The sequence below is a fragment of the Plasmodium relictum genome, assembly GCF_900005765.1.
Source record: "Plasmodium relictum strain SGS1 genome assembly, chromosome: 13".
NCBI lineage: Eukaryota > Apicomplexa > Aconoidasida > Haemosporida > Plasmodiidae > Plasmodium > Plasmodium relictum.
In genome coordinates this window covers 267,774-280,997 of record NC_041691.1, presented here as the reverse complement: position 1 = coordinate 280,997, position 13,224 = coordinate 267,774, and the positions used below count along the sequence as shown (strand labels likewise).

At 19.0% G+C, this 13,224-nt stretch overlaps 4 protein-coding genes across 4 annotated transcripts; 1 reads left to right on the top strand and 3 right to left on the bottom strand.

The window, feature by feature from the left end:
• Positions 1-559: 559 nt before the first annotated feature.
• On the bottom strand, positions 560-1,789 carry PRELSG_1306400 (exonuclease, putative; the record flags this gene model as incomplete). Its single annotated transcript, XM_028678582.1, has 1 exon — positions 560-1,789. The coding sequence occupies one exon, from the start codon at positions 1,787-1,789 to the stop codon at positions 560-562; it is 1,230 nt and encodes a 409-aa protein (XP_028535713.1).
• Positions 1,790-2,838: 1,049 nt separating this feature from the next.
• Positions 2,839-5,109, top strand: PRELSG_1306300 (conserved Plasmodium protein, unknown function; the record flags this gene model as incomplete). The annotated part of the gene is made up of 1 exon (XM_028678581.1): positions 2,839-5,109. The coding sequence occupies one exon, from the start codon at positions 2,839-2,841 to the stop codon at positions 5,107-5,109; it is 2,271 nt and encodes a 756-aa protein (XP_028535712.1).
• A 2,223-nt stretch (positions 5,110-7,332) lies between these two features.
• On the bottom strand, positions 7,333-8,286 carry DTC (dicarboxylate/tricarboxylate carrier, putative; the record flags this gene model as incomplete). The annotated part of the gene is made up of 1 exon (XM_028678580.1): positions 7,333-8,286. One exon carries the CDS (start codon positions 8,284-8,286, stop codon positions 7,333-7,335), a length of 954 nt encoding a protein of 317 aa, XP_028535711.1.
• Positions 8,287-11,113: 2,827 nt separating this feature from the next.
• On the bottom strand, positions 11,114-13,075 carry PRELSG_1306100 (DnaJ protein, putative; the record flags this gene model as incomplete). The annotated part of the gene is made up of 1 exon (XM_028678578.1): positions 11,114-13,075. One exon carries the CDS (start codon positions 13,073-13,075, stop codon positions 11,114-11,116), a length of 1,962 nt encoding a protein of 653 aa, XP_028535710.1.
• Between the last annotated feature and the right edge of the window lie 149 nt (positions 13,076-13,224).

Sequence of the window (13,224 nt, the reverse complement as noted above, 5' to 3'; positions counted from 1 at the left end):
ATATATTTATATCAATATTTTATTTACATATTATATTTAAAAAAAAAATAAAATGTCATATAATTTATTAACTGTAATAAATCTATAGATAATTAAAAAAAAAAATAAAAAAAAAGACAATTTAGTCATTACTTTTCATCAAATAACCATGTATTATCGTGATATATTTATTTTAATTACAAAAAAAAAAAAAAGGAAAAAAAAAAATTACAATACTTTAAAGTATTAAAATTTAAATTAAAAAAAAAAAAAAACTTTTAAATATATATAAAACGCTCATATGCCATTTATTATATTATAAAATATATTCTAAAAAATTTAATAAATTATAACCTTTTTCTACTTAAAAGATGAAATATATATATAAAAATAAGAGAAATATTTATAATTTTCATATTTTAAGGTGAAAAGATTAAGTTAAATAATTTTTTTCATTAATTTATTTATTCCAGCTTTTAAATTCTTCGTATTTTTGAATATATAAAACCCTATTATGAATACACATATATACAAATATTAAAACTTTAAATTATGTTTTTCTTTATTCATTATAACAATTTTAAGTTGAAAGTTCCTCATCACAAAACATAATCATAGGATCAGTATTATTTTCATGTATAGAGGGCTTAAATTTTCCCCTTGGTCTTTCTTTCAAATTCCAGTAATCATATACATCATCATGTTTACATAAATATAAAACTTTTTGATCTATTGATTTATTGCTTACTACACACAAAACAACATCACCTACATTGACATCACGAAATTGTGCAACAGATGATGGAGTACATGCTATGCCTTTTCTTGTACTATTTAATTTAAAAACACAATTTATCAATGATTTGCTTACTAGCATCGCTTCTATTATATTTCCCCTTTTAGCTAAATCATTCGGTAATTTATAGCGAGAATTAAGGAAACAGTAGTTTACGAAATCTTTTGATTTTTCCAAAACTTCCTTTTTGGAAACCATTTTATCAAAAATTTTGTACAAAGGTAATAAATATTTAACATTTTTTAAGGCATAAATAATGCACATTTTACTTAGTGGTCTCATTTCCCAAATTTTTTCATTTTTATACATTTCTTTTTTTATATTATTTAGGCATTCATCTTTAATTCCCAAGTAATCATTCAGAAGCTGCAAAAAACTTACTTGATATATATCTCTATTTCTCCTTTTTTGCATAAGTAACATATGCGCTCTTGATGTATCATAAACATTTTCAAATTTTATACCTAATTGGTTATACAAGGCTGAGCTATCTTCTCTGCAATCGTGTACTAATTTCAGTGTTCTTTTATTTTCAATTATTTTTTTTACGCTATTTATAACTGATAATTTTAGTAAATCAAATATATAATATTTCTCAATCACTTTATCATCTGCTTTATTATTATTCCTTTTTTCTGTATAAACTTGCATAATACACACTTTGCCATATTTACCTAAATTTGTACCTTCAAAATCTACTGCAATAATGTCATTTTGATTTATTTCTTCAACAGCTTTTTCACTTTCTTTTTCGTTCTCTATAACTTTAATATTTTTATAATTATTTTTTGTAGTATTATTTTCTAATTTAAACCTTGTTTTGTTATATTCATTAAATGCTTTACATTCTCTTGAAATACTTGAAGTATATCTTTTACAATAAATTTTTTTTGAATTTTTGATTAATTCTTCATTTTTAAAATTTTTTAAAACTGTAAAATTAACTATATTATGATGAAAAATTTTATTTTTTTTTATATAATTATTATTACATACATATTTCAATGATTTCATATTCTTTTACAAAAAATTCACAAAAAAAAAATTGTAATAAAAAGTTAAATTTATAAAATTTTATCTTAAAATATTAATGAAGTAAAAAAATAATTCATCCATACAATATTTTTATTTTATTACTTATTTAATGAACAGTGAATTTCTCTTAAACTAATATGCACAATTTTTTCTATATAACTAAATGCAGGAAGTATTTTAATTATACACCATGTGAGCTTGCTATATACATTCATTTAATTGATAAACTTCTGAACATTTTCAGAAAAGTTATGAACATAAAAAAAAATAACATTTACTTAAAATCATGAGTTATAAATTAGAAAATATAAATAGATATATGAAATATTAAAAAAAAAAAATAATAAAATAAATGACTCATAAGTTATATTTGTGCATAAAGAAATATATAATTAATATAAATATTCTATGAAAAATGAAATTAAGTGTAACAATTAAGAGAAAAATTATGAACAATAAGAAATAATCTAAAACGTTACCTACTATTTTTTATCTTTTTTTTTTTTTTAGCTATTTTTGCACACAATAATAAATTATTAAAAGAAAAAGTTGCATCCATAAGAATAATGTTAAACATATGGACAAAAAAAAAAAAAAAATATTAATATTTATTTTATTTTTTTTTAAATTTGTTCTTTGGAGATTTTTTTAACTTCCTTCAATTTCCTTTGATAATAAGAATATTATATGATATACATTTTTAATTTAGATTTTAATTTTTAATTCTTACTGTAAAAATCGCTAGTGTTTTCAGTATTGTACTCTAATAATATTATATTCTTCAAAATACGTCTTTTTATTGTATTTAGAAAAACAAAAAAATTTAAGTTTTTTTCTTCTTTTAATTTGTTTTTAATTGATAAATAAACATTTTTTTTTTGATATATACTATAAAAATTCAAATTTTTTATGTGTTGCTAATATTTATAAATAACATATATGTTAATTCGGTTACTACCTCAAATAAAAACTGTAATTTATTTAAACATAATAAATAATTTTAATTTTTCATAAAGATAACCTTTAAAATGGAAGAAGTAAGTTGCATTCCAGGTTATAAAAATATAAATGTTCAAGCATTGTACAAACCACAAGAAGACTATACTTACGTTAATGATATAAAGGCTAAAAAATTTATATATAATCCATATTTTATGAAAGAACCAGAGGGCCCATTCATTCAAGAATACTATGAACATTATGAAGGTGACAAGCCACTAAAGCGTTCCTTATTTTCTCCGCTTATTTGTTCATCACAAAAATTAAATAGACAATGTAATCCATTTGTGGCATATCCTTATGGAGTTCCTCAAGATCCATTATATGAAAAATGCCCTAAATGTAAAGGAAATAAAAAACATAGAAAAAAAAAGAATAAGAAGACAAAATATTATTATGAAAACGATTACTTTAGTTCGAAATTAAGACCACATAATAGTTTACACGACTTTAAATATAATAAAGATAGTTATTATAATGATAATGAAGATATTCATTGTTTTAATTGCTCACAAGAAGACAATTGCCAAAGCAACAATTTTAACTATAACAATACACCTCGCTCAAACAATTTTGAAAATATATATTCTAATGAATATGAAACAGAAGAAAAAACAAATAATTCAGTAGAAATATTTGATGTAGATGATTGTAGTAAATTGAATGATTCCTTTACATATTACCCCCACTATAAAAACGATAAACATTCTGAATATTATTATAGTTATAATGAAAAAGCAAATTTGAATTATCAAGAGAAAAATAAAAAATGCACTCAAAACTATCATAGTAAAAATAATTTTCATTCAAATGACTATGATTATAAACAAAATATTTCGAATGAAAAAAGACAAAATGATTTTAAAACAAACAATACAAATTCTCAAGAATATAAAAGTACTCTTGATGTAGAAAAGGAAAATGACATTGAAATTACTTTAAATGAATATAAAGATATGATTTATGCTAATGAAATGAATAAATTTGTTGATAATGAAGATAAATCAAATGAAAAAAAAAAAGAACTAACAGAAGGTAATGATGAATTAAATTCGGAAAAAATAAAAATAGAAATCAAAGACAAAAATATAAAATGTAATGTAAAAAATGATAAAAATTCAAAACAATATAAAAAACAAGTTAAAATATGCGAAGATGAAAATGTTTTAACTAAATATAATGTCATGGAAAGTTTTAAAAAGCAAGAAATTTCTAAAGAAAATACAAAAGCTAGGAATCCTTTGCAGAAAAATACTCAATATACTCAGGAACATGAAAAAAAAAAAAATGGACATAATGGTAGATTTTGTAAATTAATTATTTCAAAATATGAAATGGAAAAAAAACTAAAGGAAGCAAAAAATAAAAATGAAAATAAGAATAGTCTTGAATTATCAACTTCAAATGATGAAGATACATTCGGTTCTTCTTCATCAAAAAAAATGTTTGTAAAATATAGGAAACTTTCTTTAGATAAAAATAGTATTACACCTAAAAAAAAAAATGAAAAAGAATTAGGTCGTAAAAATTCAAAGTTCCCTATTCCTAGAGCAAGATCGTTGAAATTGAGAAGAAACACTATTAATTTGTCAACAAAAAATAGTAATTTACCTTTAAGAAAAAAAAGTAATTTGAACAAACTTAACTCAATGATTGAAACTAAATTTAAAAAACAAAATACTTTAACATTAAAGAAAAGAAAAAGTCTTTTGAGGTTAAATTCTATAAAACCACCAAATAGAGTTATTTTAAACAAAAAAAAGTTGGAAAATACAGAGAAAAACATAAATATTTTAGATAATAAAAAAAAAAGAGATTTTCAATTAAGGTCAAGAAAGCTTCTTAGTAGATCGAAAACAAAGGTTTATGTAAATAATGAATCAAGAGTTTTCAAAAAGTGTGAAGTGAAAATGCTTTCAAAAAATGTTTTTAAGCCACATGTACCTGAAAAAAACTCAAAAATAAATGAACTTGATAATGATAAAAAAAAAAAAATCAAAGATATTCCTAAAAATAAAAGAAAAACAAACTTGTACTTGAATACTAACACTACAAAAATAAATAGTAATTCCATAAGAAATAAATTAAAATCAAAAAAAAAAGAATTATTTGAAAACATTTTGTCCTTAACTAAGAATATGAAAGAAAATCCATTAAAGAAAGAATATAATGATAAAATAGAGGATGCAGATTTATTATCCTTAAGTTCTAATAATAGCAATGATGATCATGAAGACAATGTATCTACTAACTTAACTATTCTTAATCAACAATTAAAAAAAAAAAAAGTAGTAACATAGAAAAGGTTAAAAAAATATATGAATAAAAATATGATGGTGAAGTTATAAATAAAAAGAAAAAAACTGGAAGGTAGAATTTTTTACAGGGAATATAACATAAATATACATGTATATATTATGAAAAATAAAAATATAAATGTAATAAAAAAAATTACAAATTATAACAAAAAAAATAAATAAATAATACTCATTGCAAAACAAAATCATTTATAAAAAAGTTATACAATATAATAAAACTTCTTTTAGCATTTAAATACATACATTTAATATTCGACAGTGTATTACGTAAAAAGTATGAGTACTTATAAAAAAATTTAAAAATAAAAAGGAGACTATATTTTCAGGCAAATAAATTATTAAATAAAAAAAATAGACAATTATATACTAGCAGAAAAAAAAAATAGAAATAAATTATAAAGATAATAATAAAAAATTGTAGATCTTATAATGAAGTAATTAACATAAATAAATATGAATATTATATATAAATTTACATAAAATCATAGTATATATTATTGCTTTAAAACTTATTTTAACAGTGTTTAGCTAACTATGATACTAAACTGAAATTTTTGCTTATTAGCATACATATAAATATGATACAAAAATTTATTTAAAATTTTATATTTTCTGAAAAATTTACAATAATAAAATATATTTTATAACAAATAAATAAAAAAAAAATAGAAGAAAAGTATTTAATAGTTATCGAAGTTTTAAATATATATGTATATGAAAATTAAGACTAAACACGCTGTGTATATTTATAATAAATAATTTTAAATATAACAAAATCTCAAAAAGTTATTTTTAATTCTTCTTAAAGATATTTTCAAAATTAACATCGTAAAATGCTTTTTAGTTTTTTTATTTTATTTAAAAAAAAAAATAGTAATAAAAAATAATATCTAATAAGTTTAACATTTTTTCTTTATAACACTTTTTTTATTTAATATTTAATGCATTTTACCATACTATATATATATATATATATATATGCATATTATATTTTATTATATTCTTTATATTTTATTAATCATTATTTATTTTTTTTTAAGTGATTCATATTTTTTGTTATTTAGTACTTAACCGTTTTATGTAATATATTTTTTAACAATACATATAGCATTTTATATGATTTTTATTTTTTAATATTTTTAAAAATCCCCTTTTTTATTTCAAAATACTTAACATAGTTTAAAAGTATAACAAAAAAAAAAAAAAAACAATAATAAAATAAATAAATAATTAAATTAAATGAAAAGAATTATAATAATAAAAAAATATGCAGAATACATTAAGAAGGAATTACCATTACTTTTAAAAATTTTTTTTTTTATTTATATTGTTGAAATATATAATAAATATAAACTTATAGTTTAATCTATATAGAAATTTTTCTCCTACGATAAATGTTAATAAATTCTATATTTAGACTTAGATTTAGATTTCTATTAGGTTTTTTTTATATATATAAAGATGAATAACAGTTTTAGATTAATTATGCATCTTGATAAATAATTTTATATATCAAGAATAGCTGCATAATAATCGTACATATTTAATTTTCATATATATATGATATTATTATTAAACTAAAATTTTAAATTGAATACTCTTTAGTTAGATATGATATGTTTTTAATGAAATAAAAAAAAAAAACAAGATACACTTCAAATTTTTAAAAATTCTTAGAGAATAGAAAACAATAAAAAATTGAGAAATCAAAAATACCTATGCATTATTCTCTTATTCTATAGACAAAAGAAAATATATTTATTTTTTAAAATAGCATGATACATATTAAAACAACTTATTTTGAAACGATTAAACATAATAAAAAAAAAAAAGCTTTAAGTATATTTTAGTATTTTGCATTATAAAAAAATTAGAAGGAATCAAAATTATATAATGTTAAAAAATTATGAAAAAATCTTAATATAGACATTTTAAATTCTTTTACAAGTATATGAAAACATGATTGCAAATGAAAAAAAATAAAGCATTATGCGCCTTTATTAATAGTTCTTTTAAATTAATATTATTTTTATACATAATATTTTAAAATCTTTAAAATAAAAAAAAAAAAAATTACTATAAAAATAGCATATAAAGAGAATAAATAAACAAGCAGAAGTGTTTTATTTTATTAATTTTCTCAAAAAAAAAAGTATGAATTTTTAAATACACATGTGTATATATGTATATTATGTTCAACTGAATCTAGGAAATTTTTTTTATAAAATTATTTATGAAATCGACTGTTATAAGGGTAATCATAGCATGCGGTGCAATACGAACATAATATGTAGGATAACTTGAATAAAAAATAAAAATACCCCCTTTTTTGTACATCTGACATGCACAATCAAGCATATTCTTATAGGGCATTTTTTTTGTAATTGGATCTGCTTTCATTTTTTGCATACAGGTTTTAACAAAATCAAAAGGTAAACTTAAGGTGGTAGCAAAAAAACCACTGATAACGCTAGCAGCTAAGTTAGTTTTCATACCAGAACCTAAATATTTTTCTAAGATCTCTTTTGATTGATCATAAGTTGATAGCATACCTAAATTTAAAGACATTGCTCTTGCAATAGTTGGAACCGATCCCTTCCATAGTGATCGAACACCTTCTTCTTTAGATATCCTATATAATGCATTAAAAACACCATTATAATTTCTTTTTAATTCTTTTGGTAGAGTACTATCTGCTTGTAATCTAATTAATGACAAATCTGCTGGATTTCCAATAAATGCTCCTAGTGCCCCAGCCGCTAAAGCACAAAAACATTTTTTATAAAAAGGTAATGGTTCACCATCTTTTTTTACCATATCTGAGAAAGTACGAAATAATCCCAATCTTGCTGTTGTATAAACTATTTGGCGAGTTAAACCTGCGTCTAACCCTTTGTATAATGATAGCATTCCTTCATTTTTTATAATATCTTTAGCTACTATAAATGGATTTCTATTTGCATTTTTTCCTTCAGCATTTAATTGAATTCTTACTTTTATCATATCTAATGGTTGAATACAAAATGTTGCAAACATCCCACTTACTCCCCCAACCATAAAGGGCTTTGCTCTTTCAAAAATACTTTTGCCTTCATTTTTATTCTTTTTAAATTCTCCTTTTGCACTTTCTAAATCATATTTTGCTATTTCTTTATTCATTTTATTAATAGAAGAATTTATTTATGATGTAAAATATTATGAGAAGAAAAAAAAAAAAATTATTAAATATTTATATTAATATATATAACAAAATATAAAAATTAAAAATTTTAATTATTGATATAAAAAAACAAAAAAAAAAAAAAAATTATATAAAATAGAAATAAAAAATATAAATATTATTAACTCGTAAAAAATATTTTTTTTTAAAAATAAAAATTGCCAATATAACAAATGATTGGATAAATTTCAATTAATATTCCTCCTTTTTATATACTTTTTAAATTCAATGAGTAAATATAATTATAATTATAAATCATGAAATTAATTTTCATATTTATTCGCTTTACTCAAAAATTTAAACACTTAAAATACATTTTAGTAATTAGTCTATGTAAAAAAATTTAGAATAAAATTTTTTAAATTAATTTCAAAAACATTTATTTTTATTTGTGAATTACTTATATGGTTTTTGTTTATAAAAAACATTAAATTCTGTTAATTATGTATTTTGTCATAGGAAAATAATGATGTTCTCATTTATAAATTATTTAAAAAAAAAAAAGTATAAAATAAACGGTTATTTTTTAATAATTTTCTTATACCAAAATCCTATATATATGTATATTTATTTTTATAATTAAGAGACATTATAAAGAAAAATTAAGATTTGTTTTTAGATTTATATTTTATAAAATATCATAAGAAACAATATTCTAAGAGGAGAAAAAAAAAAAAAAATAAATAAATAAATAATATAATAATATATATTTTATCTATAATTTAAACATTTAGATCTATATAGACTTAAAGTTAACTTTTAATCCATCAATATTTTTAAAGTTATATATAACAGAAATTTTATTATATTAATTTCCTACATTATTAATTTAAAATTAATGCTAAGTTATTTCTCACAAAAATATAGAAAAAAATTATAAAAGATTATATAAATAAACGTATAGGATTCTTCAGTATTTCTTCTTTTTATTATTTCATAAATTTATTATAATTAAAATTAATTAATAATTTTTAAGTGAGTTTATAAAATAATATGAAAAATAAACAAAGCTGCATTGTAACAGTTTGTGTATATGAACAATACTATATATTTTGTTTTCTATAAAAGAATATCATGTAGGCTTGTAATAGAGAATTTATTTTAAAATATAATTAGAAAAGTTATAAGTAAAAATTAAAAAATTCGATTAATTTTGAAATAAATATTTTTATATCATAATTTTATTTTCTTATTTCAATCTATGAAAGTATATTAAAAATAGAGATAATTTTCATGTATTATTAAAACATAAAATACTAAAAGGCATATTTCCTTAATAATATAATTCAAAAAATAAAAAATAATATATATTTTAAAGCATAATGAAATATATTATATTTGAAAAGGGGGAAAAAAAAAATTCTCATAAAAATAAAAAATAAAAATTTGTTCTTATCTAACAACAAATAATTTATGTTTTTAAAAAAAAATTTTTTAAGAAAAATATTTATAGTAGTTTATTTTATTTTTTAAATAAGAAATTATATTATTTAAGAATATATAACCTTTTTATAAAAAAATAAAATATAAATAAAAAGTTTTAAAATTGAAAAAAAAATTAGTTCTTATAAAAATATTTGTTGCTAAATACAATAGTTACATTTAAAAAAAAACTAGTTTCAAAAAATCCTTTTTCTTAAAAATAAAAATAAAAAAATAATAATAAAATATTATTTATAATTCTATATAATATAAAAGAGAATTTACTCATATATACAAAACTGTGATAATAATTATTATATATTAGGATGAGTGATCAAATTTCTAGAAACTTATCCTTAGATAAGACAAAAGAAAAAAAAAATGATTCAACTGAAAAGATTAAAAGAAAGCTTGCTTTTAAAAATGAAGAAGAAATAAAATCATGTGCTAAATCAGTTATATCAAGCAATATTATTACATTGCTATTTTCTTTGATCTCTATAATTACTGGTGTATATTTAGCTATAAGATGTTCTTTTAATATTGGTTAATTTTTTAATTAATTATTATATAAGTGAATATATATATATATATATATATATGTATTTTTTTTTTATTCTAGGTAAACAGTTATGCAAAAAATTTCAAGTTCTAGAAATTGTTTTAATAATTATGTATGGTTTCGTAGTTGGGTTAATTAGTTTGATTCTTATTGTTTATAGCATATCATAAATTTTATTTCTTCAAATATTAACTTTAATGTTATTTATCTTTTACATGATATATAAAAAAATACATATTTTTTTCTATCTTTTTTAAGTAATTTTTAGTTTATATTTAGTATAATATTATATACATATATATATTGTCTGTAAATATGTGCATTATATCAATATAACTTTAATATTAAGATTTATTTTTTTTATAAGATATTCTAATTAGGCATATGATGTTTTTTATTAACAATTATATATATATTTATATATAATTACTTTTCTTTTTTTCTTTTTTTCTTTTTTTCTCTTTTTCTTTCTATTTTTTGTAATTAAAAAATTATATTTGTTTTACTATTTATAAATATGGTTATTAACACATATGCACATGGATTTATAATATTATATTAACAAAATATATTATTTATATTGTTAAAAAGATAATGTAAATATATTACCCTTTATAATGCGCATAATTTGCTATCATAATGATAATAACAAAAAAAAAAAAATAAATAAAAAAAAAATATAAAAAAAAAAAATAAAAAATAAGTAAATAGTAATCAAATGAAAAAAATAAACACATAAATACTTAAATAAATACAAATATATAAATATTATATACATAGCACTAATTCGAAAACAACATAAACAAATCTTTTAAATTTATTGCAAAAATTGATAAAACTATTGAAAATGTTAAAAAAACATATTTAATTCTTCCATATTGTTTAAATGATGGTAATAACACATATGCAATTAATATAGATATCATAATTTGCATTTTTGTTGTTCTTTTAAAAATGTTGTAAATTTTATAAAATAAAGTTGATTTTACGTTATATAAACAGTTAACGTTGAATGGCAAACAGTATTTAGGTATTTTTTCAAAGTTTAATATTTCGATATCTTTGTATATTTTCTCAAGAAAAGAAACGTCATCTTTTTTTTGAGAATAATCACTTAAATTTTTAATTTCATTAATAACAGCAAATGTGTTGGATGAAAAATCAAGAAAAAACGAATCATATTTATTAATGGATTTTTCATTTATAAAATTTATAAATTTTTTCGTTAAGTGCTTTTTTAATACATATACTGGTTGAATGAAAAACTGTTCATCATTTTCTTCGTTTCCTAACTTTGCTACAAATTCATTATAAGAATTGTTTATATGTTGATAACTTTTTTTTATATAATTTAAAGCTTTTTCATCTTCTAAATTATCAATAAAAATTACATAACAATAGGTATGCCTTGAACCTACCGTTGAGCAAACTGCATCAATATTATTTGAATTGACTTCTACAAAATTCTTTTTTAAAGCATCATAATATACATTTTTAATATTACTTGGGGAAATTCTTCTTATAGCTTTTACTTGATTATTATTAACTAATAAAAAATAATCCAAATTTTCATTTTCTTTTATATATTCATTTTTTTTAATACTTAATACTTTCAATGAATCTATTATTGATTTTTTAATAGAATCATTTAAAATACTATCAATTTCATTATATTTAATTGCATATGTTGGATAAATATTACGAAATTTATAAGTTACTTGTTTGACTTGAAGACCTAGTTTTGTTTTGTTTGTTAATAATATTACTTTGTGATTTTTATCTATGTGTGTTTGCCTAACTTGTAATTCATTTTTATTTTGAAAAGATTTATTAAAAATGGTTAAATTAAATATGTAGTTAGGATAATTACTTAAAATAAAATTTTGAAAATCTTTAGAAGTGGAGTTATAAATATTTGAATACAGTTGATAAGAACCATCAGGAGACAATATAAAAATGGTAGGAAATATTTTAACATTAAAAGGAATTTTTTTTTTTACTAACTTTTTATCAGTTGATATATTTATTCTACCAAATTTTATATATTCGTGATATTTATCAAAACTTTCTTCCCATATTCTTGAGAAACTTAAGCATAAGCTATCTGTATCAGAATAAATCTGAATTATCCAATAATCACTAGAGTTTTCTACTAAATCTGTAAAATTTTTTTCATTTAGATTAATACTATTTGATTCAATTAATTTTAAAACCTTTCCCTTAGAATTATCATATGCTTTTTTTAATCTAGCATCTGACAGTGTCTTATAAGCCTTTGTTATTTCTTGAAATTTTTTTTCGCAATCTTTGCAATTTTTATTACTATCTGGATGATATTGCTTAGATAAATCACGATAATTCTTTTTTATTTTTTGAATATCATCACCTCTTTTGCATTTCAAAACTTCGTAATAATCAAAAGTATCTTCATCTTCAAGATAAGATTCGATGGAATATTGTTCTTCAAGATACTTAAAGGATATTAAAAGAAGAAATGACAAAATAATAAGTATTATAATTATGTTATCTACTAAAAATTTTATTTTATTTTTACATGTTCCCGTCCTTTTTGTAGTAGATGTTTTCTTCTCTTTATTTGTATTTTTTTTTTTTTCATTCTTTTTCTTTTCTTTATTGAAATCACTTAATTTCTCTTCATTTTTTTCTTCTTTTCCTTTAAATTTTCCTCTAGAAGCTGAACTTAACTCTGAATCAGCATTATTTTCGCTTGATGTTTTTCTCATATTTAACTAAAGATCATATATGTATTTGACAACAACAAATAAAAAAATATTTCAATTTAAATATTTATAAACACATATATATATATATGTCAATATAAATAAAAGATTCTACAAAAAAAAAAAAAAAAAGGAAAATTATAAAGAGAACT